Raw genomic sequence first — 23,010 nt, forward strand, 5'->3', positions numbered from 1 at the left:
TATTTATTTTTGGCTGGGGGTAGTTTTTACCATGTGCAATCCTGCATGAAGCTATTTGCATATTGGTGAGAAGAGCAGGACAAATCTGCAGTGTTTTCAGTAATCATCAGTGAGACTTTGGCTGGCAGAATTTTCAGTGGGATATCACTGACTGTAGAAAAATATGGGTACATTTTCTCTCATGTATGTGCTTAAGTGTGTAATTGTGTTTTGGATTTAGGGTTGGTGAAAGTCACGCTGTTATTATTCCAGTCCACCTGTACTCAGATTCTCCTCACACTCTCAGCTCTCTGATATCTTGTGTTGAACGAGTACGATCCGTCTTTCCAACTTATCGTCCAGAATCCATCCTGTGGGCTCACTGAGAGTTTATCTTTTCTTTTGACAGACTCTTTCACCAGTCCAATGGTCCAGTTCTCGCTTTCCCCTACATCCACCACCCAGCTGTGTGTTCCAGAGCCCAGGGACTCAGAGCCCAGGATGACGGGGTGTACAGCAAACCTTTCACTTTTATTGGGGAGGTTCTGCTTTGTGTCCCGACAGGTCACTTTGATTAAATCAGCAGACAGGTGAAGACGGCTGTTTGCAGAGTATGGCTCCAAAATCACTGGATCTTTAAAAATAATAATAATCATGAATTACTTGTAAGTATTTTAAGACTAACCAAGAGACAAATTTAATTTCCTCTTTTTAAATTCATTAAAACCCTTGAATGGGTGACCTTCGAACTCCGTGGGATCTACAGTTGTTTCTTTGTTGTTGTAATTAATAATTTGTTGTCTGCACATAGTATTGTATATCCAACATCCAACATATTATAAGATGCATACAATATTCTTAGATATATATTTTCCTCTTATGGTATGTTTGTTTTAGAGATTTCTTTGGTTCTATTAATTTCTTTCTTTTTTTGGGGGGGGGGGGGGTGGATTTTTCAAAAGGTTTTTGTGCTGTTATGAGAATAAGGAAGTGGAAGGTCTGTACGAGTTCCCATTTAGATGATGTCATGAAATGAGCATCAGCTGTGGATAGAGGAAAATAGAGTATCCAGTGGGATTAAAAGGAGGAAGAACCCGCATGGCTGCTGGAATGGAGCTGGAGACGGGACTGAGTGTGCTGGGGCTTAGCTGGGGTTTAGCCAGGGCTCAGCTGGGGCTTCACTGGGGCTCCACTGGGGTTTAGCTGTTTGTGATGCAGTTATTGTGCTCTGAGGGACCTAAAAATGTTCCATTCTGTCCTCCAGACAGTCTTCAGTACCAAGGTATTTGAAACTAATTTGGCGTAAGAACAGTGCCATGAATAAGGAATGGTATTAAAACATCCTCCAAGCACAACTTCTCCCAAAATTCCAGGAGCAATTTGGTGATGAACAATCCTTTTTCCAGCATGATGGAGCACCATGTCACAAGGCAAAAGTGATAACCAATTGGTTTGGTGAACAAAACATTGAAATTTTGTATGCAAGACTTTTATTATGGAATATATCTAGTGATATATATATAATTGATTTTTATTGTGCTTTTCTAATTTTGTAATTTTTTTTATTATGTTTCTGTTGTGGAAATTTACTTTGCTTCGCTTTACCTTGCTTTGTGTTTCTATAGTCACAGCATAACAGTCCGTAGACAGGCGTGAGAGGCAAAGACATCAGCAGCTCACATGCTGTTCTACCCATAGAGACAGAAGAAGACTGTTCTAACCGTAGAGATAGAAGACCCCACCTGCGCTCAGACTAACCAAAACATAAAGTTCAGATACCTTGTAGGAGCTGTTTTTTCTTTCTTTTCTTCTCTGTGTATAAGAAGAGGGGGGCTTGTACTGTGAGTCAGTTCTCTTTCTCTGTTATACAGGGGACAGAACTCAATAAACTTTTTACTACTCAATGCATAATGCATGTGTTTGATGTGCTCTCATTTTTCCACCACAGTTTCATATATATATAAATTAATAGGGTGCAGGTGTAACGTAATAGACTAACAAGAGGGGTGTGTTTATAATCAAGGGAAAATCAAATAGTCAACAAAGAAGCATCTGCACATGGCGGGCCATGCCATATGATCTATGGGAACGGGAGTGCGCCTTTACATTTTAAACCTAAAATCCACCCCTTCTAGACCTAAAGCAAATAAAGGTGTGAAGGAAGCCTTACAGTAAAAACTAACAGAATGGATCTCTGACAAATGCAAGCATGAGAAGTCTTAAAAGGTTTAATGAAAATGAAAGTAAGTGATCAATTACACACAGACACAACTGAAATATGACAGTCAAATGGCTATACAACGCTAAGGAAAAAGGGAACACCTGTGTGGTGGAAGTGGCACAAAAAAACAAAACACAAAGCATGTGGGAGAGATGAAAATGAAACAGTAAACATTACAGTAAACCCCCCTTAACATGCACCTCCTAGCATGCGGAGACACACTAAGTCCACCCAGGGCAGGGGTCACATGGATACAGCAGTGCAGTCCTGGAAGAGGAGTATAATGAAGACCTGCCATCTTGAGCATGGAGTGTGACAGGCACCTTGCCACCCAGGGCTCAGGGTATGGCTGGGACCGGGCCATCCTGGCACTTGCGTTGAGTGGACAGCACCTGCAGAGGCAGTTGTGGGACATGTGGCACCTTGGAAGTCACCTGAGGAGACAACACTGGGTGAAGGCCCTGTGGAACAATCAGACGTGGCAGAATCACCTGCTGAGTTGTTGGAGCTGCCGTGCAGGGTGCAGCTGGGGAGCCTAGATGGAGAGAGAGAGAAAGCCTGAGTCAGACAAACAGACTCCTGGGCTCCCTGTTGGTCCAAACATTCCACCCAGGTGGTGCTCAAGTGAGGCCTGGTTGTCTCTGTGAGGATCCAACCCAGAAGCCCCTAGTCCCCCCCAAGAAATTCTGGGGGAGCATCCCCTTTCTGTGAACTGGGAAACCCTGGCCATCAGGGCCAGACTCAGGGGTCAGCTCAGGATCCAGCTTGGACTTGACTTAATGCAGGTGTGAGTTGACTTAAACTGTTTAATTAAAAAAGGAAATGAACAAACACATACAGACACAACTGAAACAACAAGACAGGCAAATGGCTGAACAATGCAGACATCTAAACAATGAAACACCTATACACCAACCAACAACCAGGGCTACAACTGAACAGACTTTATAAGTGGTGAAGTAAGAGTACAATGAGGCACAAGTGACTCAGCTAAGGAAATATGGAACACCGGTGTGGAGGGAATGGCACAAAAACCAAAACATAGCATGTGGAAGAGACAAGAAGATAAACAAAGGGCAAATTCCTGCATGATCTAAATATTATACCGAATATAGAATCATTTGATGTGGAAAAAAAACAATACTTAAATTTTAACTTGTTATTGTACATACTACCATAATAAAAGCCATGCATACAGAATAATCCTTTGTAAGAAAGCAATATTTTAGACCTAAAAGCCATCCATTATAGACATAAAGCAAAGAAATATGTGAATGAAGCCTCAAGATAAAAATGGATAGATGCAGGTGTGAGTTGACTTCCATGGTGTAATAAAAATTGCTCTCACGCCATTACACTCATAAACTAGTTCCATCTGCTATGCCATAGCTTTTAGTTTCACTGATGGTCATAACACACTGCTTCACAACTACAATGATGCATTATAAAATGTTCTATGACAACTTCACTCCCATACTTAGTCACTACTGATGTTAACACTACGACACATACTCCCACTTTGTGTATTGTTGTCCTGTACTTGATCTGTATATTTCTCATATATAGTGTATTGTATGGATATTGCGTGTATATTGTGTATTGTATGTATTTCCTCTATTGTTTGAGAGTCACAAACAGCTAGAATTAAAGTCCTTGTGTGTGTCAGCACACTTGGCCAATACATCCAATTCTGATTCTCAAAGTAAGTAAACAAACACACTCAGACACAACTGAAACAAGACAAGGAAATGGCTAAACGACAAGCATATCTAAACAAGGCAATGCCTAGACAGTGAACGACAACCACGGCTACAACTGAACAGACTTTATATGTGGTGAAATAATAGTACAACGAGGCACAATAATAAGGGAACACCTGTACAGGAGAGTGAAAACAAATGTAAGAGACAAAATCAAAAACCAAAGGACCATGTGGAAAGCCCCACCACAAGGAGGAGGATGCCAGTGAGGAGCAACCAATGCAGTATCTACAAGTGCTATAAGCACTGTGGGTATAATTATGGTTTTTAAAGACACTGAGACATTGGCTGCTTAAATCATGATTGTACCAGGGTACAAGTGAATGAGTGTATGCTCATAAGGTTGAGTTTGTATCAGGATCACTGAATATTACCTGGCCTTTCTCAATGTCCAGAAACACATACATTTTCTTAGGTTTGGAAACTTCTGGATTTACTCAGAGTAACAGCAAATCTTCTCCCACACTGTATCACAAATTGCCCAGGTGTTGTACAGATATACTCACAGTAAAGACTGTCCTTCATCTTCTCCCACACTCTGTATCTCAGATTCCCCAGGTGTTTGGACACATCGATCTGAACTCCTGAATCCATTTCTGGATCTGGCACTGTGTACCTAGCTCTGAGGCCATAAAAACAGACAGGTAAACAACATTACAAAATTGTAAAAGACCAACATTTAATACATTAAAAAATTATGGTAAAAGTAACTTTAATTTGGTGCAGACAAGCATGCACAGATGTGAATATAAATGGGTCTCACAAAATACATTATAAAGGCACAAAGATCAAAACAAATTTACCTTTTTTCTGTATCTTTGAAATTCTATTTGAACAAAAAAAAAACCAAAACATTTGTGAGTGGCCCTTGCATTCTTACAATCACAGCATGTTTGATGACATCAGACAAAATGCTTACATTTACAAATGAACTGTCTTCATCCCCCATGGCATCCTTGATATTGTTGATTTGCTCAGACAGATCCGAACACAGTTGTTCAATTTCTGCAATCTTTGCCTTCATTCTCTGGCTCTTTTTCTCCTCTTCCTCCCTCAATGCAGCTATCCTGGTCTCCTCTTCCTTGCTTAAGAACTGGTGAAGACTCTTAATCTCCTTCTTTATCTTCCTTTCTACATGCTGCATAGACCCCTGGGACAGGAAATGTGATTATATGTTTGACTAGAAAACGTTTATGCACCAAGTACAGCAGAATATTACATGCAGAATGTAGCAATACCTTGAGCTTTGAAAATGTGCCATCATAAGTAGACTTTTTAGAAATCAAGGTTTCTAGTTTTGCCTGAAGTACCTGCAATTTTCCTTCAAGTTTGGTCTGAAAATAAAGATGATTATGAATAATTAGTGTCACTGATACTCATGTTTAATAGATATATTTAACCAACACTTATCAGCATTTCCATATTTAGCATGTATCTGCAAATATGTAAATAGTTATCAGTCACAGCTGTTTCACAATTTCACTTTACACAAACTTACACTTAATAGCCATTGCATTATTGGATAGTTGTGTGCAGTAGACTACAATAGATCGTATGTGTAACGTTACAGATAAAATCAATCACTCGTGGATAAAAAGAGGTGTGGCTTTAATCAGAGTCATGATAGTAAAAAACAGGTAAGGGTCAGAACCAGCACTTTGGGATTAACAGAGCCAGGGAGCATCACAGAGTAATACAACAGTCCATGTGGAAGAGAGTCAGGAAAGACAGCAATACAGATAGACAATAGGATAGACTGCTCAGTATGCACTCATAAAAACAGTAGCAAGGAGTTCAGGGAAATGACAGGTTTCAATTGACAGAGTAACGAGGCTACGGGTGGAGTTAACAGTCCGTTGAATTTCCTCTGGGTTGTAATCGGTATGCTGGGAGTTGTAGTGAACTGTGGAAAATGGATGAAATGACAGTATGCATCAATCGTTTGTACAATTTTTCATTAGATTAGATCAGATTTTTTTTATTGTCGTTTTAATATATATATATATATTAAGGTGCACTACTTGGCAGAGCTCTTATGTTAGAACACCACAAAATAAAAATATAGAAATAAATATATAAATCCGAAGAAGATTTCAGGGGAGTAACTGCAGCACACTGTAGTAAGAGATGTAGAGATATTTAAAATTGTAGTGAAGTTCTTCAAATTTTCAGAAAAGCAGGATGTTTCAGACAGGTCCTTCATCAGCACTTGCATAGCTCTGTTCGAAACGTCCTGTTTCTCTGCAAACTTTGTGTACTTCACTACAATTTTGAATATTGTTGGCCTTCTGAGTACACAGGATGTATATGTAGACATGCACCACATTGTGAATTGTATATACACAATACATATAAAAGGGTTTTAACAATAAATATTGCACATATATTTACAGAATAAGTATTGCACAATTATTCCTCAGGATGTGATGCATAGACATTACATAAGGCTATTGTAGAATGAATATTGCACACAGATAGTTTTAGCACAGTATTTGTTAAATATAGGGTAATTCCTTTAGTGCAGACCTAGTACAGTTTGTAGAATTCAGTGTATTTTGTGGTATGTATATGTTAATTCATTTCATAGTGCTACACATACAACTCAAACTAACATTGTGTTAACACAGGGCTGTTTGGGAAAGACTGAATAAGCGAATGTTCTGAGTATTCTGTCAGTACTGAGTATGTGAATGTTCTGAGTATTCTGTCAGTACTGCGTATGTGAATGTTTTAAGTATTCTGTCAGTACTGCGTATGTAAATGTTCTGAGTATTCTGTCAGTACTGAGTATGTGAATGTTCTGGGTATTCTGTCAGTACTGAATATGTGAATGTTCTGAGTATTCTGTCAGTTCTGATTATGTGAATTTTTTCATTTAGTCTCTCTTTTACAGCATTTAGCTGACATTTATCCAAAACCACTTACAATTATGACTGAATACAACTTGAGCAAACAAGGGTTAAGGGCCTTTCTCAGGGACCCAACAGTGGCAACCTGGCCGTAGAATGAATATGTCAACTTTTTCATATATAAACTGGTTCCTACTAATTCAAAACTACTAATTCAAAGCACTTTGCTTGCACAGCTGATGAAAGATGTCTGTCCAAAACATCCTGTTTCTTTATAAACTTTGTACTACACCACAATATTTGGTATATTAAAGGCTTTGTGAACCCTTTAGAAGTTTCTCCATTTCTGCACGGATTTGATCTAAAAGTACATAAAGAGAACCAAATAAAAAATTAGTCAAAAATACTAGACTGTAATTTATTTAATGAGGAAAATGATCCAATATTACATATCTGCAAGTATGTGAACCTTTGATTTCAGTTTCTGGTCTGACCGCCTTGTGCAGCAATAATTGCAAATAAACATTTCCAGTAAGTGTTGATTAGTCTAACACATAGGCTTGGAGGAATTTTAGCCCATTCCATCCATAAAACAGTTCAACTCCATCATGTTGGTGAGTTTCCTCCCATTAACTGTTTGCTTCTGGTCCTTCCACAAAATTTCTATTGGATTAAGTTAAGGTTTTTGACTTGGCCATTTCAAAACTTTATTCTTTATTCTTCTTTAACTATTCTTTGCTAGAATGACATATATGCTTTGGGTCATTGTTTTGCTGCATGACAAGTTCTCGTGACACTCAGCTCACAGACAGATGGCCTAACATTTTCCTTTACAATTTTCTGGTATAATTTGGATTTCATTGATTCATCAAATGAAGGAAAGCTGTCCAGGCCCAGGTGCAGAAAAACAAGTCCAAACTGTAAGGTGGGCTTGAACCCAAGTCAGCTAGGTGAGAAAACCAACAGCCTAGTGAGTGAGCAACCACACTATAACAATGGGGGACCCGTGTGCAGAGTAGTTAGATCTTGGATCAGGTTAAACAAAAGGAAAAACTAAACACCACGCCGAGCGTGGAAAAAGGGAGAGCAAAGGACACCACGGGAAGAAATGGCAACCCCAATGCACTGGGGAAAACCAAACTAAAACTTCCCAAACAAAACCAGAAAACAGGGAAGAACTTGAATGGCTAAGGGAAGCCTCGGGAGAGAGATAGACTCGAGAGGAAAACTGGAGAGGGGAGGGGATGTGTAAGAACACGAACACCCTCGCAGCACAGAAGTGAGGTGTGGCACAAGGGGGTAAAACCGGAGAGAGGAAAGGACGTGTAAAAACACGAACACCCTCGCAGACAGGAAGTGAGGTGTAGCATGAGGGTTTACACACCTCGATACCTGAAGTTACCAGCTAGGAGCTTGGCTCAGAACTTTGGCAAAGACCCAGCACTGGGTCACCTGGCTTATATAGGCCTAGCCCAGTTGTTGGGTGTTAAGCCAAATTAGTGGTATGCCTGACTCAAGGCCTCCCTTTGGTGGCCAGAGGGGGCCTCAGCCTGCCACCAACACTTACACACACCGTGATACTACCATGATATTTGCAGAGGGATTTGAAAACTGGACACTCAAACGTTAAACTCTTACATTAAAACTTTTGCTAATTTTTCTCTTATGAGAGTTTATTCTGCTAATTGCAGAATGCTGTAATGGAAATGATGGAACATTACTGCAACCAAACCTCAGACACTGTGGTAAATCCCTAACTGTTTTCCCTTAGATAAATGTAAAGATTAAGGTTTCTCTGCACCACCTATAAGTACTTCCCTTTAAAAAAGGGAAAATGCTCCCTTAAAGTTGATATTTGTAACAGAAAAAACTAAGTTGTTTTATGCAACTCATACCTACATACCTACAGACCTATACCTTGCTGCTTGTATTCCTGATAATCACGAGTGTTGACTAAGTCATAACATGAAAAAGGTAAACTGGTTTTACCCTTTGTCTTTCCGCTGCTTTGCTGATGGAGCAGAAGTTGTGATTTTGATGGTCCTGGTCCACACACTGTAAACACACCAGCTGTTGATCATCCACACAGAACAGATGCTGTTTGTCGGTATGGAGCAGACATATCACTCCTTGAGCTTCCATTCTGCGTTTCTTCTGCGCGAATGTTTCACAGGTTTCCTTAAGGACTAGATTGTTTATAAGTGAATGCTTAATTTTTTTCCTGCACATTGGGCATTCCTTTATCTCCTTCTGGTTCCACGTTCTCTTTATACAGATCCTACAAAAACTGTGACTACAGGTAAGAAATACAGGATCCTTAAAGATTTCCAAACAAATAGAACACCTGAGATTTTCTTCCAGTGAAACGTGAGATAATGCCATAGCCACTGTTCTTGGTGTAGACAGAACGAGATTGTGTGTGTTGCGTCTGCAGTGAATTCACAGCATAAGATTCCACAGAAATGAAAGGTAACGTAACTTTCCTCGTGCACAGAATCTGAACCTGCCCTCCAATTCTTTCTGAGGGAGTGAAGATGTGAGTCAGCAAAGAAAGAGGCAGTATGCAAAACAGGGCGGGAATCGTCAGAGTCACGTTTCAGTAGTGAAGTCACTACAGACGTCACTACAAAGCGAGGCTTTGTGAAACACTGAAATGTTCAAAGCAACTGTGTCGATTTGAAACAGGCCACATACTGGATTATGCCAGCCTATCAATACGTATGATCAATAAATATTTTGGAGAAATTGCCGTACAGCATACTTGTTTAAGAACTCGTGAAGCTTCTCAAACTGTTATTTGCAACAAACACAGTTGCTGACATGCATGTCCTGTGGGTAATATGTGGGTAACACTCAAACGTTAAACTCTTACATTAAAACTTTTGCTAATTTTTCTCTTATGAGAGTTTATTCTGCTAATTGCAGAATGCTGTAATGGAAATGATGGAACATTACTGCAACCAAACCTCAGACACTGTGGTAAATCCCTAACTGTTTTCCCTTAGATAAATGTAAAGATTAAGGTTTCTCTGCACCACCTATAAGTACTTCCCTTTAAAAAAGGGAAAATGCTCCCTTAAAGTTGATATTTGTAACAGAAAAAACTAAGTTGTTTTATGCAACTCATACCTACATACCTACAGACCTATACCTTGCTGCTTGTATTCCTGATAATCACGAGTGTTGACTAAGTCATAACATGAAAAAGGTAAACTGGTTTTACCCTTTGTCTTTCCGCTGCTTTGCTGATGGAGCAGAAGTTGTGATTTTGATGGTCCTGGTCCACACACTGTAAACACACCAGCTGTTGATCATCCACACAGAACAGATGCTGTTTGTCGGTATGGAGCAGACATATCACTCCTTGAGCTTCCATTCTGCGTTTCTTCTGCGCGAATGTTTCACAGGTTTCCTTAAGGACTAGATTGTTTATAAGTGAATGCTTAATTTTTTTCCTGCACATTGGGCATTCCTTTATCTCCTTCTGGTTCCACGTTCTCTTTATACAGATCCTACAAAAACTGTGACTACAGGTAAGAACTACAGGATCCTTAAAGATTTCCAAACAAATAGAACACCTGAGATTTTCTTCCAGTGAAACGTGAGATAATGCCATAGCCACTGTTCTTGGTGTAGACAGAACGAGATTGTGTGTGTTGCGTCTGCAGTGAATTCACAGCATAAGATTCCACAGAAATGAAAGGTAACGTAACTTTCCTCGTGCACAGAATCTGAACCTGCCCTCCAATTCTTTCTGAGGGAGTGAAGATGTGAGTCAGCAAAGAAAGAGGCAGTATGCAAAACAGGGCGGGAATCGTCAGAGTCACGTTTCAGTAGTGAAGTCACTACAGACGTCACTACAAAGCGAGGCTTTGTGAAACACTGAAATGTTCAAAGCAACTGTGTCGATTTGAAACAGGCCACATACTGGATTATGCCAGCCTATCAATACGTATGATCAATAAATATTTTGGAGAAATTGCCGTACAGCATACTTGTTTAAGAACTCGTGAAGCTTCTCAAACTGTTATTTGCAACAAACACAGTTGCTGACATGCATGTCCTGTGGGTAATATGTGGGTAACACTCAAACGTTAAACTCTTACATTAAAACTTTTGCTAATTTTTCTCTTATGAGAGTTTATTCTGCTAATTGCAGAATGCTGTAATGGAAATGATGGAACATTACTGCAACCAAACCTCAGACACTGTGGTAAATCCCTAACTGTTTTCCCTTAGATAAATGTAAAGATTAAGGTTTCTCTGCACCACCTATAAGTACTTCCCTTTAAAAAAGGGAAAATGCTCCCTTAAAGTTGATATTTGTAACAGAAAAAACTAAGTTGTTTTATGCAACTCATACCTACATACCTACAGACCTATACCTTGCTGCTTGTATTCCTGATAATCACGAGTGTTGACTAAGTCATAACATGAAAAAGGTAAACTGGTTTTACCCTTTGTCTTTCCGCTGCTTTGCTGATGGAGCAGAAGTTGTGATTTTGATGGTCCTGGTCCACACACTGTAAACACACCAGCTGTTGATCATCCACACAGAACAGATGCTGTTTGTCGGTATGGAGCAGACATATCACTCCTTGAGCTTCCATTCTGCGTTTCTTCTGCGCGAATGTTTCACAGGTTTCCTTAAGGACTAGATTGTTTATAAGTGAATGCTTAATTTTTTTCCTGCACATTGGGCATTCCTTTATCTCCTTCTGGTTCCACGTTCTCTTTATACAGATCCTACAAAAACTGTGACTACAGGTAAGAACTACAGGATCCTTAAAGATTTCCAAACAAATAGAACACCTGAGATTTTCTTCCAGTGAAACGTGAGATAATGCCATAGCCACTGTTCTTGGTGTAGACAGAACGAGATTGTGTGTGTTGCGTCTGCAGTGAATTCACAGCATAAGATTCCACAGAAATGAAAGGTAACGTAACTTTCCTCGTGCACAGAATCTGAACCTGCCCTCCAATTCTTTCTGAGGGAGTGAAGATGTGAGTCAGCAAAGAAAGAGGCAGTATGCAAAACAGGGCGGGAATCGTCAGAGTCACGTTTCAGTAGTGAAGTCACTACAGACGTCACTACAAAGCGAGGCTTTGTGAAACACTGAAATGTTCAAAGCAACTGTGTCGATTTGAAACAGGCCACATACTGGATTATGCCAGCCTATCAATACGTATGATCAATAAATATTTTGGAGAAATTGCCGTACAGCATACTTGTTTAAGAACTCGTGAAGCTTCTCAAACTGTTATTTGCAACAAACACAGTTGCTGACATGCATGTCCTGTGGGTAATATGGCCTGGACAAGTCTCTGCTGCACATCCTGTGTCAGTTCAACAACAGTTCAGGTATCTATCGAGTGCTTTGATCAGATTTCATTGTGCTCTGTGCCTGTTGGAAATGAATTAGGCTTTGTATATGATAACTGTAGATGTCTACATATATGCTAACACCTTTTTCACATTTACAGCATTTGGGAGATACACATTGCTCTGTCTGCTTTACCAGATGAACTACCGGAATACATTTTGAAAATCATGAAATCATGATGATGAGTTATTTTGCAGTGTAATGTCAAACATGGTAGTACCACAGAACCGAGTTATGGGCCATTCAACATGGTAGCGTCCCAAACACAGCACAGGAAACACCAAGGACCTGAAGCAGTGTGGGACTACTAGCGCACCTTCCTTGCCTTAGGTGAAGGGGAGGCTTATGTACAGTTAATAGTGTCATTTATTTATGAAGCTGCTAATGTACATTTTCAATCACAAAGTCACCAAACAGTACCTAAAACCTAATGTTCAATTTACGCTGGTCTGCAAAAGGCTTGTTGTGTACCCATGCTAAATTTAACTAATTAAAATAAAATTAATGTGCATGACTGTCTTGGAACTGGCAGGTAAGACACTTGAATGAGATCAGACAGAGGTTTTATTCAAACAATTAATCAAGTTGTGAGTCTTTCCAAATATGTTAGAAGTGCAAATAAAGTTCATGTCGCTGACTCGTCACCATCTCTTGCATGTGCATGCACACGCACACACACACACACACACACACACACAAACACACACGTGTGTAACATTTGTGCATAATATTCATACACAGCATTATCCTTTGAAAAATGCACACGCACACATCTTTCCTGGACAAATGTATATAATAAAATGCTACACCTCACATTAAACTGTAATCTAATTAAATACATTACTAGGTTAACAAAGGTGTTGTTCAATGAGATTAAGTTTATTGGTTGAATTTGACAGTTCTCTTGGACACCAACTATGCATGTCAAGTCAGATAAAAAAAAAAAAAAAGGATTAAAAAAAACCCAGATCAATATATGAAATGATGCACTATAAACCAAAACAATTATGCAGAAAATAAATGTACAGTAATTAGAACAAAACAATTACATGTAAAATAAATGTGAATCATGAGACACCTTAGTATTATGGTGATTAATATTAGTTACACATAAATTAATACACATGCCATTAATTAAAAGAACCATGTCAATGTTTGAAATATCGTAATTCTAAATATAAAAGTTAACTCATTTATTTTTTCCTGGAATTCATACTGACACTGGCTTAATTATTCTGCGTACATGTTTGTGGTCAGGGAGTATGCATGTAGTAGATGAGAAAAGAATAAACATAAAGAAAAGAACAGTAGATAATGCAGACTTGTATGAAGGCACTCTGGATGTGGTAGAGGGTTCAGCAATGAGTTGAATACTCATTGTTCTTAAATGGAAACTGAAACCTTGGCTGGTAGAATAGGCAATGGAAATTTGCTGAAGCTAAAAAAACATGGGTACATTTTCTCAGGGATTGCATATGTGTGTGTTTTTAATGTTGTGTTTGAATCAGGATCAGTGAATGTCACCTGTCTTTTCTCACTTTCCAGAAACACAGACTTTATTAATCTTGGCAGCCCCTGGATTCCATGAACATTTACCTTTAAGCATATATATTAATAATGTAGAAAGGATTTGGTTTTGTTTTATCAGATTCTTTAATGACTCCAACAGCCCACTGTTCTGAGGGTCCAACCTGCATCTCCCAGGTATGCGATCCTGAGGTGAAACGTTCAGATCCCAGGATGAATGGCACTTCGACACACTTGGTTGGTGAGACTTTAGGAGTTTGTTCCTGTCCAAATGTAATGCTATTCAAATCTGGAGACAATTGAAGTTTGGCCCTTAGGGTAGCTGGGTCCAGAAGTACAGGCTCTTTGGGGGTGATAACGTTTGGTATAAAATGTCAGCACAAATGTTGTTCTGATGTTGGTATTTGATGAAATATTGTCGTATTGTGTTCATCCACTCACAGTAAGGACAGATGTCCTTCATCTTCTCCCACACCGTGTATCTCAGATTCCCCAAGTGTTTGGACACATCAATCAGAACTCCAGGACCCACCTCAGGATCTGGCACAGTGTACTTAGCTCTGAAGAGATATAAACACAGATAAGCAAACATATATTTTACTTATATAACATTAGAACCACTTAATACAATCTTACAAAGGTTCTGGTTAGGGATTTAATTTGTATGATCCCAAATTTATGTACACTCACAATTATATGTACTCACACAATAAAAATTAAGTGATGTTTTAACAAACAAACCTGGCTGTCTAAAAGTTGTGTGTTTATTAAATAATTACCTGAAATTAAACCACAAACTCTAAATTAACAAAGATCTGTGTTTTTCCATTTTCTTTTCACTACTGGAAGTTCAGTGAATGAAGGTATGTATGCACACGTCACAATAAATAAATAAATACGTTTTACCTTTCTTCTGTAGATCTAAATTTCTGAGAAAACAAACAAAAACATTGTGAGTGGTTATTCCCTTTTTATAAACACAACATCAGACCTTAGGAACTGGACTTACATGTAAGAATAAACTGTCCTCATTGTTCATGTCATCCTTGATTTTGTTAATTTGTTCCAAAACAGATGTTAACAACTTATTCATTTCTGAAATCTTTGCCTTCATCCTCTGGCTCTTCTCTTCCTCTTCCTCCCTCAGAGCAGCTATCCTGGTCGCCTCCTCCTCCTTGAGGAACTGGTGAAGCTCCTCAAACTCCACTTTTATCTGCTCCTCTGTCTGCCGGACTTGAGACTGGTGGTGTGTGCAATTGTATAGTTGACTTTGTAAACAAAGGTGACATTTCAAAGACACATGCAGTGGTAGCTCAGTGGTTAAGGTACTTGGTGTGTAATTGGAAAGTTGCTTGTTCCAGCCTCACCGTTGCCACTGTTGGAACCCTGAGCAATGCCCTTACTGCTCAAGGTATCATAGTTGATTTGGATAAAAGTGTCAGCTAAATGCATGCCACTATGGCAAACAGAATTTAGCATTGTCACTAACCTTTATTGGCAGTAATATAAAATGATCTGGTGTTAGTCACAGTACAATTATCCAGGTGTGGTGTGGACCGTTATTGAAACTGTTTTGACTTCCATCTGGATGGCATTCTTTTCAGAGAAATACGCGACTGCTGTGGCTGGAAGCTATCAGAAGACTGGGCCGGACAGACGACACTTTTTCTTTAAGACTGATTTTACTATTTTAGTAATTTATTGGGATTTATAATGGTTGCACAAGCTAGTCGCACAAGAAGTCCCACCAATACCTACAAAATCTTGCACTGTTAAACAAATAAATAAAAGAAACAAGAAACAGAAAAGGCTACAATCAAAAAAGGGAGGTTGGATAAAGTCAGAGTGATCAGTGTGGCTTTTCTACAGTACCAACAACTAGTGGAGCCCCTGACATCCATGATGACAGCCCACCACTTGAAGCTCAACCCCAGTAAAACCAAGCTTCTGTTCATCCCAGGTACTCCCAACCCTTACCATGACCTCACAGTTTCCTTCGAGAACTCCATGATCGCACCATCCGAAGCTGCCCATATCCTGGGCATAACTTTGGACAACCAGTTGTCATTTTCAACTCATGTTTCTAATCTAACCTGGTCTTGCAGATTCCTCCTTTGTAACATACGAAGGATTCGGCCCTTTTCTCTCAAGAAGCTACCCAGGTGCTTGTGCAGTCTCTTGTGATCGCAAAACTAGACTACTGCAACTTGTTACTTGCTGGTCTTCCTCTAAGAGCCATCAAACCTCTACAACTTGTCCAGAATGCAGCAGCATGCCTGGTCTTCAATCTTCTGAAGTTCACACGTTACTCCACTGCTCCGCTCCCTTCATTGGCTCCCAGTAGCTGCATGTATCAGATTTAAAATCTTGATGCTTGCCTACAAAGCCAAAAATGGACCAGCCCCTTCATTCATGAGGTCAATGGTCAAAGCCCGATCTGTACCTCGAGTACTTCGAACCTCAAGTACAGCTCGGCTTGAAAGACCTTGCTTCAGGTCTCATGGACGACAAGCATTGAGAATATTTTCTGTCCTGGCTCCAAGATGGTGGAATGAACTCCCACTTGTTGTCCAGACAGCAGAGTCCGTTTCAGTCTTCAAACTTGTTCTATTTGCAAAATATTTAAAGGACAACTGACTCTGCTCCCATATTGACTGATTAAATTAATACTTATTGTAAGGTATTGTTTATGTTGTTTAACAAACTCTAGCACTTATTGTTTATTGCACTTATCATTGTTTAAGATAGACCTTATGTATTTTGTACTTCTAGGTATCAGCATTGATCCCTGTATTCTACAGTATTCTAGTTCATTGGTATGTTGCACTCTAACCTACTGTACTGTACTATGTTATATTCTATGAGTAAATGACAAAGCACCTTTGTAAGTCGCTCTGGATGAGTGTCTGCTAAATGCCGTATATGTATATGGAGCCAGGAAAGCGATGCTATGGTTGCTATTTTTCTATCAGACAGATAGTTAATTAATCCCCCCCCCCCCCCAAATTATGTAGCCAATGTAGCTAGCTATTAACCCTAAGTATATATGTAGCTAGTTACATTATGTATTAGTCCAACGTTAAGGGTAGCTAGCTAAGATGCAGGTGTAAGCTAACTAGCTAGTATAAGCCAAGTAAACAATGCTCTCAGTGTGGAAGCTCTTACATGCAAAACATCATAGCATTATATGTTAGGAATCCAATGTAAAGTTCATGTTTGTCTATGTGTCACTGATGGTAAAAAATGGCAGCAGTATGCATGAAATTTGCTGAAAATTCAAAATAAACATTCAAGGCTAACTTTGGTTGTGTAGTTTCACTAACCTTGTTGATGTTTTTAGATTTTCCTGATCTGTTACCGGAGCTCTTGCAAGTTTCGCAGTAATACATTACTGCATCAAACTCCCCGTATTAACATACTAGCTTGTAAGTAATGACAATAGCTGTGTTCATTGTTTATATACATTATGATGGTGTTAAGTGTTTACTAATGTGAATGAGACATGTTGTTGAATATTGTGATGAAAATAATGTTCTCTCTCATTGACTCATTTTGCAGGTGCTCCTAGAATGTTTCTACCCATGTGATCACATACAACAGGCATAAAATACACTGAAAACCTATTTACTTCTGATTGGTCCAAAGAAATTAAAATAACCACTATGGATTAGCTGTACTATGACTGTGAATTGCTGCCATGTTGTTTAATTGAGGGGAGCAGGTATTTATCTTGCTTGTGGCAGAACACCACCAACCCAAAAAAAAGCAAAAACTACTACTATAGAAGTACCTGGAATTTTACAAGCATGTCCAAAAAGGTGGATTTTTTGGAATTCAGGGTTTCCAATTTCATTTGAAGTGCCTGCAATGGTCTTTCAAGTTCAGTCTGAAACAAAAACAAAAAAACACCAGTATCACTGATCAACACACATTTAACTATTAATCAGTTATTTTCAACTAATACTTATCAACAGCTCAATATGCCACATGTACATGATTCATTCACAGATTCATCTTCCAAACTGCTTAATCCATTACAGGGTCATGGCATCCAGAGCCTAACCAAGCAGCAATAGCCTAACCCGACAGCTATGACATTAGCAATGTATATATTACCAGGCACAATGTTCCATGCTTCTAAATGGTGGAGACACATAGGTAGCTGTAATAACTATGATATATGACTTTGTGAAATAATATGAACTAGTGTTAAGTAAACAGATCACCCTATATTGTCCATGCTGTGCACTATTGTTGCAGTAGGATGCAGTTATTCAAAAGTGTTGTGCTCAGAGCTCTTTTATAACTCTCCAAAACAAACACCCCCACACTTCAGCACTTACAGCTTTTAACGCCTTTCTAGTATTGCAGAATGTGCCATTATTTGTTGCAAAATCTCATGCTGAAAGTCACTGGAGCCATCTAAATATTTACATGTCTATTTTGAGTAGTCTGTTCAACATTGGCCTGGACTACATATTTGTGTTTAGAATAACTAACTTTATGTCAACCAAGACTAATATATGCATGTATATGTTAGTAGTATTGTCACGGTTTCCTCATCTTTGGTAGTGCAGTTTCCGTAGCTCTATACACCATTGGCTTTGTTTTGTCTCTGCCCTGTCGAGTTTCATATGAACTTGCCCTTCATCGTTTGCAACTGTGTCTTGTCTTCTAGCTTGTCTTTCTACCCTTTGCACTTCTGTCTTGTTACATTGTTGTAATTGCCTCCTAGTTTCTGTGGCTCTCTATTCTTGCTATGTTGTGCTTTATGTATTGTGAGTTTTTTTTCTTCTTCATCTGGCTACTTTACCGTGGATTATTGTAAGGAAAATGCATTTGGATTGCATCACTCACCTTAGCTTTGGCATTCTGACGCAACTCACTCCATGCTGATGTAATTATACAGACGTGCAAAAACAATTTACGCTCTCTGAATTCTATGATTTTATGTATCAGGACATAATAAAACATCATCTGGTCCTTCACAGGTCTTAAAATTAGGTAAATACAACCTCAGAAGAACAACACATGACATATTACATTGTGCAATTATTTGTGTAGCAGCCAAGTATTGCTAATCAAATACCCTTGATTGAATGATCATCAAGTGTAAGCACCTCTATTAAAGCAGAATTTTTTAAAGTTTACTGGTCTGGAGGTGTATGTTAACACAATGCCAAGGAGAAAAGACATGTGCAACGACCTTAAAGAGGAAATTATTGCTGCTCATCAGTCTGGGAAGGGGTATAACTCAATTCTCAAACAATCTGAAGTCCATCATTCTACAGTAAGAAAGATTATTCACAAGTAGAAAACATTCAAGACAGTTGTCAATCTTCCCAGGAGTGGATGTCCCAGCAAATTCACCTCACGTTCAGACCCTGCAAAAAACCTAACAGCTACATATCAGACTGTACTGGCCTCAGCCTGTTGAACATTCAAGTTCATGGCAGTACAAATAGAAGAAGACTGAAAAAGCATGGCTTATTTGTAAGGGTTGATAGCAGAAAGCCTTTTCTTTCTAACAAGAACATGGCAAAATGGCTTAAGTTTGCAACGTTGCACCTGAACAAACCACAAGACTTCTGGAACAATGTTCTTTAGACATACAAGACAGAATGGAGATGTTTGGCCACAATTTACAGCATATCAGTACAAGCACCTCAAACCAAATATCAAACACTGTGGTGGACGGGTGATGATTTGTTTTGCAGCCACAAGACCTGGGCACTTTGCAGTCATTTAGTGGACCATGAAATCCTCTGTCTCTGTACACCAAAGTACTGTACAGTCAAATGTTGAGGCCATCTATCCAGCAGCTAACGCTGCTCGTCTTTATTTCAATTTACTTACTTGTTGTGGTTCCGTTCCATGGTTTCGTTTTCTACGCTCCTCATCTTTTGCACCATTTGTCTTGTTTAACTAGTGTTAGTTTATGTATTTATACCCTGTCTTGCTCCCTGGGTTTTGGATGGTCGTTGTAAGTCTAGCCGCTGTTTGTGAATCGAAGCCTGTTTGTTAATCCATCCCTTCGTGTTTCCTAGTCGTTTGTTTATTCTAGCCTCTGTGCTATTCATAGCCTCTTTGCTATAGCCTGCATCCCCGTTTGTCTTCGTGTGCTTTTGTTTGTTTGTTATTATGTATTCCCAGACTCTACATGTTGGTAAATTGACCCTGGACTATTCTAACGACTATGACTCTGGATTTGCTCTTGTCCGCATATGCGTCCGCCTCCTTACCGCTCACCGTTAACAAGACTGATAAAGTCATAGGGAATTCGATTAACAACCCCAGGTGAACAACAACACAACAGATTCCACCGTGTCTATTTATTAACAAAACAAAGCCAAAATGGAGAAACAATAAAGTAAAACCCGTGAACCAGTAGCTTGTAAAACCACATTGAGCGGCAATAACTTGAAGATTTACCTTATTATAAGACGTGCTAAGCACCACATATTTTTAAATTATGTCCTGATACATAAAACCATAGAGGTCAGAGGGTATACTTTTTCAGATGACTAGATGATATTGTCTTTAGTCGATAGGAATTGAAATGTGTATGTTTGCAATTAATTATGTTTTCCTGACGTATGAATAAGTAACTTCTCCTTGCATGTATCCGGATATGAGAGAATCAGCTAGCTAACTACAAGATCAAAAACCTAACTTAAAAATGACTATAAAAACACCAGAAAAACACATGAAAAAGGTAAACTGGTTTTACCCTTTGTCTTTCCGCTGCTTTGCTGATGGAGCAGAAGTTGTGATTTTGATGGTCCTCGTCCACACACTGCAAACACACCAGCTGTTGATCATCCACACAGAACAGATGGTGTTTGTCGGTATGGAGCAGACATATCACTCCTTGAGCTTCCATTCTGCGTTTCTTCTGCGCGAATGTTTCACAAGTTTCCTTAAGGACTAGATTGTTTATAAGTGAATGCTTAATTTTTTTCCTGCACATTGGGCATTCCTTTATCTCCTTCTGGTTCCACGTTCTCTCTATACAGATCCTACAAAAACTGTGACTACAGGTAAGAACCACAGGATCCTTAAAGATTTCCAAACAAATAGAACATCTGAGGTTTTCTTCCAGTGAAACGTAAGATAATGCCATAGCCACTGTTCTTGGTGTAGACAGAACGAGATTGTGTGTGTTGCGTCTGCAGTGAATTCACAGCATAAGATTCGACAGAAATTAAAGTTTACGTAACTTTCCTCGTTGTGCACAGGAATCTGAACCTGCCCTCAAATGTTTCCTGAGGGAGTGAAGCTGTGAGTCAGCAAAGAAAGCGGGAGTATGCAAAACAGGGCGGGAATCATCAGTGCTAGAGACAAATTTCAGTAGTGAAAAAAGAGTTGCTTAACAGTATTTTATGCAGTACGTGGTTTATAAAAAGTTGTGTAACTGCACTTTAAGTGTACTGACACTTAGAAATAATTTATGTGTCTTTAAGAAATCGCCAGAGGAGAGATAACGCTACTTAACAACATAAAATGCTGTACACATTAATAAGGCTCTCAGCCTACAACTAACAATCGACAAGAGAGAAAGAGGCTTAAGAAAACAAAAATATATAGAGCTTCCAGGAGACACAGCCCCTGCCGAAAGAGCGATTGAGCCCCCTGGTTCAGCTCTGTAAAGGGAAATCTCTGCCCCCCGTCTCCTCCCTGGTTCTGCTCTTTCAGTGGAAGTCTCCCACTCCTTTCATAATGGTTCAGCTCTTTATAGGGAAATCTCCCCTTTATCCTCCCAGTAATCAGGATCTTCATCCTCTGCTTCTGTGGATACTAGTGGTGGACAAAGAGGCTTTCTGAAACACTGAAATGTTCAAAGCAGTTGTGACAAATTGTTTCAAGGTTTTGAAACAATCTGACACTCATGTCAATGGTGACACCTACTGGCCACTTTTGCTATCATCACATTCTGATACTGTTATTCTGTGAAAGGACTCTGTAAGTGCTGTCACTTCTATGCAACTTAGTCTGGTGGATTATTCCAGGCTATTGATACATATTATTAATAAATATTTTGGAGAAATCGCCATACATGCATATGAACTTGGGAAGCTTCTCAAACGCCTTCATTTGCAACAAACACCCAGTCTCTGGCATGCATGTCCTGTGTGTAACATGGCTTGGACATGTCTCTACTGCACATCCTCTGTGTAACACTGAAATGGACATATCTCTATTCCAGTTCAGCAATGAGAGACCCACACCTATTCTTTGTATACTGAGAAGTGCTGTTTCAGCATAAGATGCACATTCATGTGTTCTGTGCTCTGTATATGTGCTGTATGCAACTTGGCAGGCAGATAGATGCTCTCCTGACATCAGAACTCCAAGGACGATTAGCCCTTTTCCACAGGTTTATTGACATCACAAGCAAAGGTGAAACTGTAACATACGAAAGACAATCTGCAATACATTTGCTATAACATGTAATGATATACACAATATGATGCACCAATTCAATTTTTATATGATTCAGGTTATTTTGCCTTTTATTGTAACAATTTTATATGCATTTATTATATACCTAACATCAGAAGTAACATAGCATCTCATTTTTCATGTAACCAACAAACATGATTATTAATAAGGTGCAAATAATAATGTGCAAAAGTGCAGGTATCCACCAAGTGCTTTGAGTAGGTGTTATTGTGCTCTGGGCCCATTGTGCCCATTGTGCCCATTGTGCTATGGTTCATCCTACATGGTAGTGTTCCGACACAGCACAGGAAACACCAAGGACCTGAAGCTGTGTGGGACTTGTGCTGGAAATTTGAATAAACAGCAAGTCAGACGTGATCAAAAGAGTAATTTATTATAAGAAAATAGGACATACAGAACACAGCTGTGTGAGAGCTAATGCTCTGAAGCAAAAGCTCTAAAGGAGTAGACTGACTCTGCTCCTTATATCTAAACTTCACACCCAGGAAGGGGTGCTCTGTTATCCTGTTTCCCATTTCCTGCGCTGAACACTCTTGCACATACCAGAAACTCTGTTCGACCAGGACAGACACAGTTTGCTAGTTCCTCTTTATCAACATTAACCACACGGCACATGCAAGGTCACGAAGCAGCTGATTCAGCAGTCGTTTTGTTCACACAATATACAGAGACAGAGTGTGCAGACTAAACTATTTATACAGAATTATAAACAAAGGATTAACATGATTATATATGAATCATTACATATGAATCACACGATAATACATGATCGAATAATATTTTCCATCACAGACTACAAGCACAGAATTCCCTTCCTTGCCTGAGGT

General features: G+C 39.2%; 2 protein-coding genes across 4 annotated transcripts; both read right to left on the minus strand.

The window, feature by feature from the left end:
• Positions 1-2,197: 2,197 nt before the first annotated feature.
• On the minus strand, positions 2,198-12,088 carry LOC118242668 (E3 ubiquitin-protein ligase TRIM35-like). The gene is made up of 6 exons (XM_081701405.1): positions 8,799-12,088; positions 5,199-5,294; positions 4,880-5,110; positions 4,764-4,786; positions 4,467-4,582; positions 2,198-2,735 (listed from the first exon to the last, which is right to left on the minus strand). Exons 1-6 carry the CDS (start codon positions 9,189-9,191, stop codon positions 2,539-2,541), a joined length of 1,056 nt encoding a protein of 351 aa, XP_081557531.1. The 5' UTR covers positions 9,192-12,088; the 3' UTR covers positions 2,198-2,538.
• Positions 12,089-12,739: 651 nt separating this feature from the next.
• LOC145652062 (E3 ubiquitin-protein ligase TRIM35-like) lies at positions 12,740-21,008 on the minus strand. 3 transcript variants are annotated; one of them, XM_081701413.1, is made up of 6 exons: positions 20,451-20,997; positions 17,511-17,606; positions 14,730-14,960; positions 14,627-14,649; positions 14,162-14,280; positions 12,740-14,063 (listed from the first exon to the last, which is right to left on the minus strand). In XM_081701413.1, coding segments are annotated over exons 1-6 (864 nt in total). In that variant the 5' UTR covers positions 20,844-20,997; the 3' UTR covers positions 12,740-14,061. The 3 variants fall into 3 exon arrangements, with proteins under 3 accessions (XP_081557539.1, XP_081557538.1, XP_081557540.1); XM_081701412.1 differs by having other exon boundaries at positions 12,740-14,280; positions 20,451-21,004; XM_081701414.1 differs by lacking the exon at positions 14,730-14,960 and having other exon boundaries at positions 12,740-14,280; positions 20,451-21,008.
• Between the last annotated feature and the right edge of the window lie 2,002 nt (positions 21,009-23,010).

This window comes from Electrophorus electricus, chromosome 18 (genome assembly GCF_041902795.1).
Source record: "Electrophorus electricus isolate QZ-2024a chromosome 18, ASM4190279v1, whole genome shotgun sequence".
NCBI classification, from domain to species: domain Eukaryota; kingdom Metazoa; phylum Chordata; class Actinopteri; order Gymnotiformes; family Gymnotidae; genus Electrophorus; species Electrophorus electricus.

Excerpts from the sequence above, each read along its gene's own strand:
- LOC118242668 (XM_081701405.1), bottom strand. The coding sequence starts at position 9,191 with ATGGCATTATCTCACGTTTCACTGGAAGAAAATCTCAGGTGTTCTATT. Across the intron at positions 4,787-4,879 it reads AAGACAGTTCATTTGTAAAT|AATTTCAAAGATACAGAAAA; the intron begins GTAAGCATTTTG and ends TTGTTCAAATAG. Across the intron at positions 4,583-4,763 it reads TTCAAAGATACAGAAAAAAG|AGCTAGGTACACAGTGCCAG; the intron begins GTAAATTTGTTT and ends TTATGGCCTCAG.
- LOC145652062 (XM_081701412.1), bottom strand. The coding sequence starts at position 20,843 with ATGGCATTATCTTACGTTTCACTGGAAGAAAACCTCAGATGTTCTATT. Across the intron at positions 14,961-17,510 it reads ACATGCTTGTAAAATTCCAG|TCTCAAGTCCGGCAGACAGA; the intron begins GTACTTCTATAG and ends ACACACCACCAG. Across the intron at positions 14,281-14,626 it reads TTTAGATCTACAGAAGAAAG|AGCTAAGTACACTGTGCCAG; the intron begins GTAAAACGTATT and ends ATATCTCTTCAG.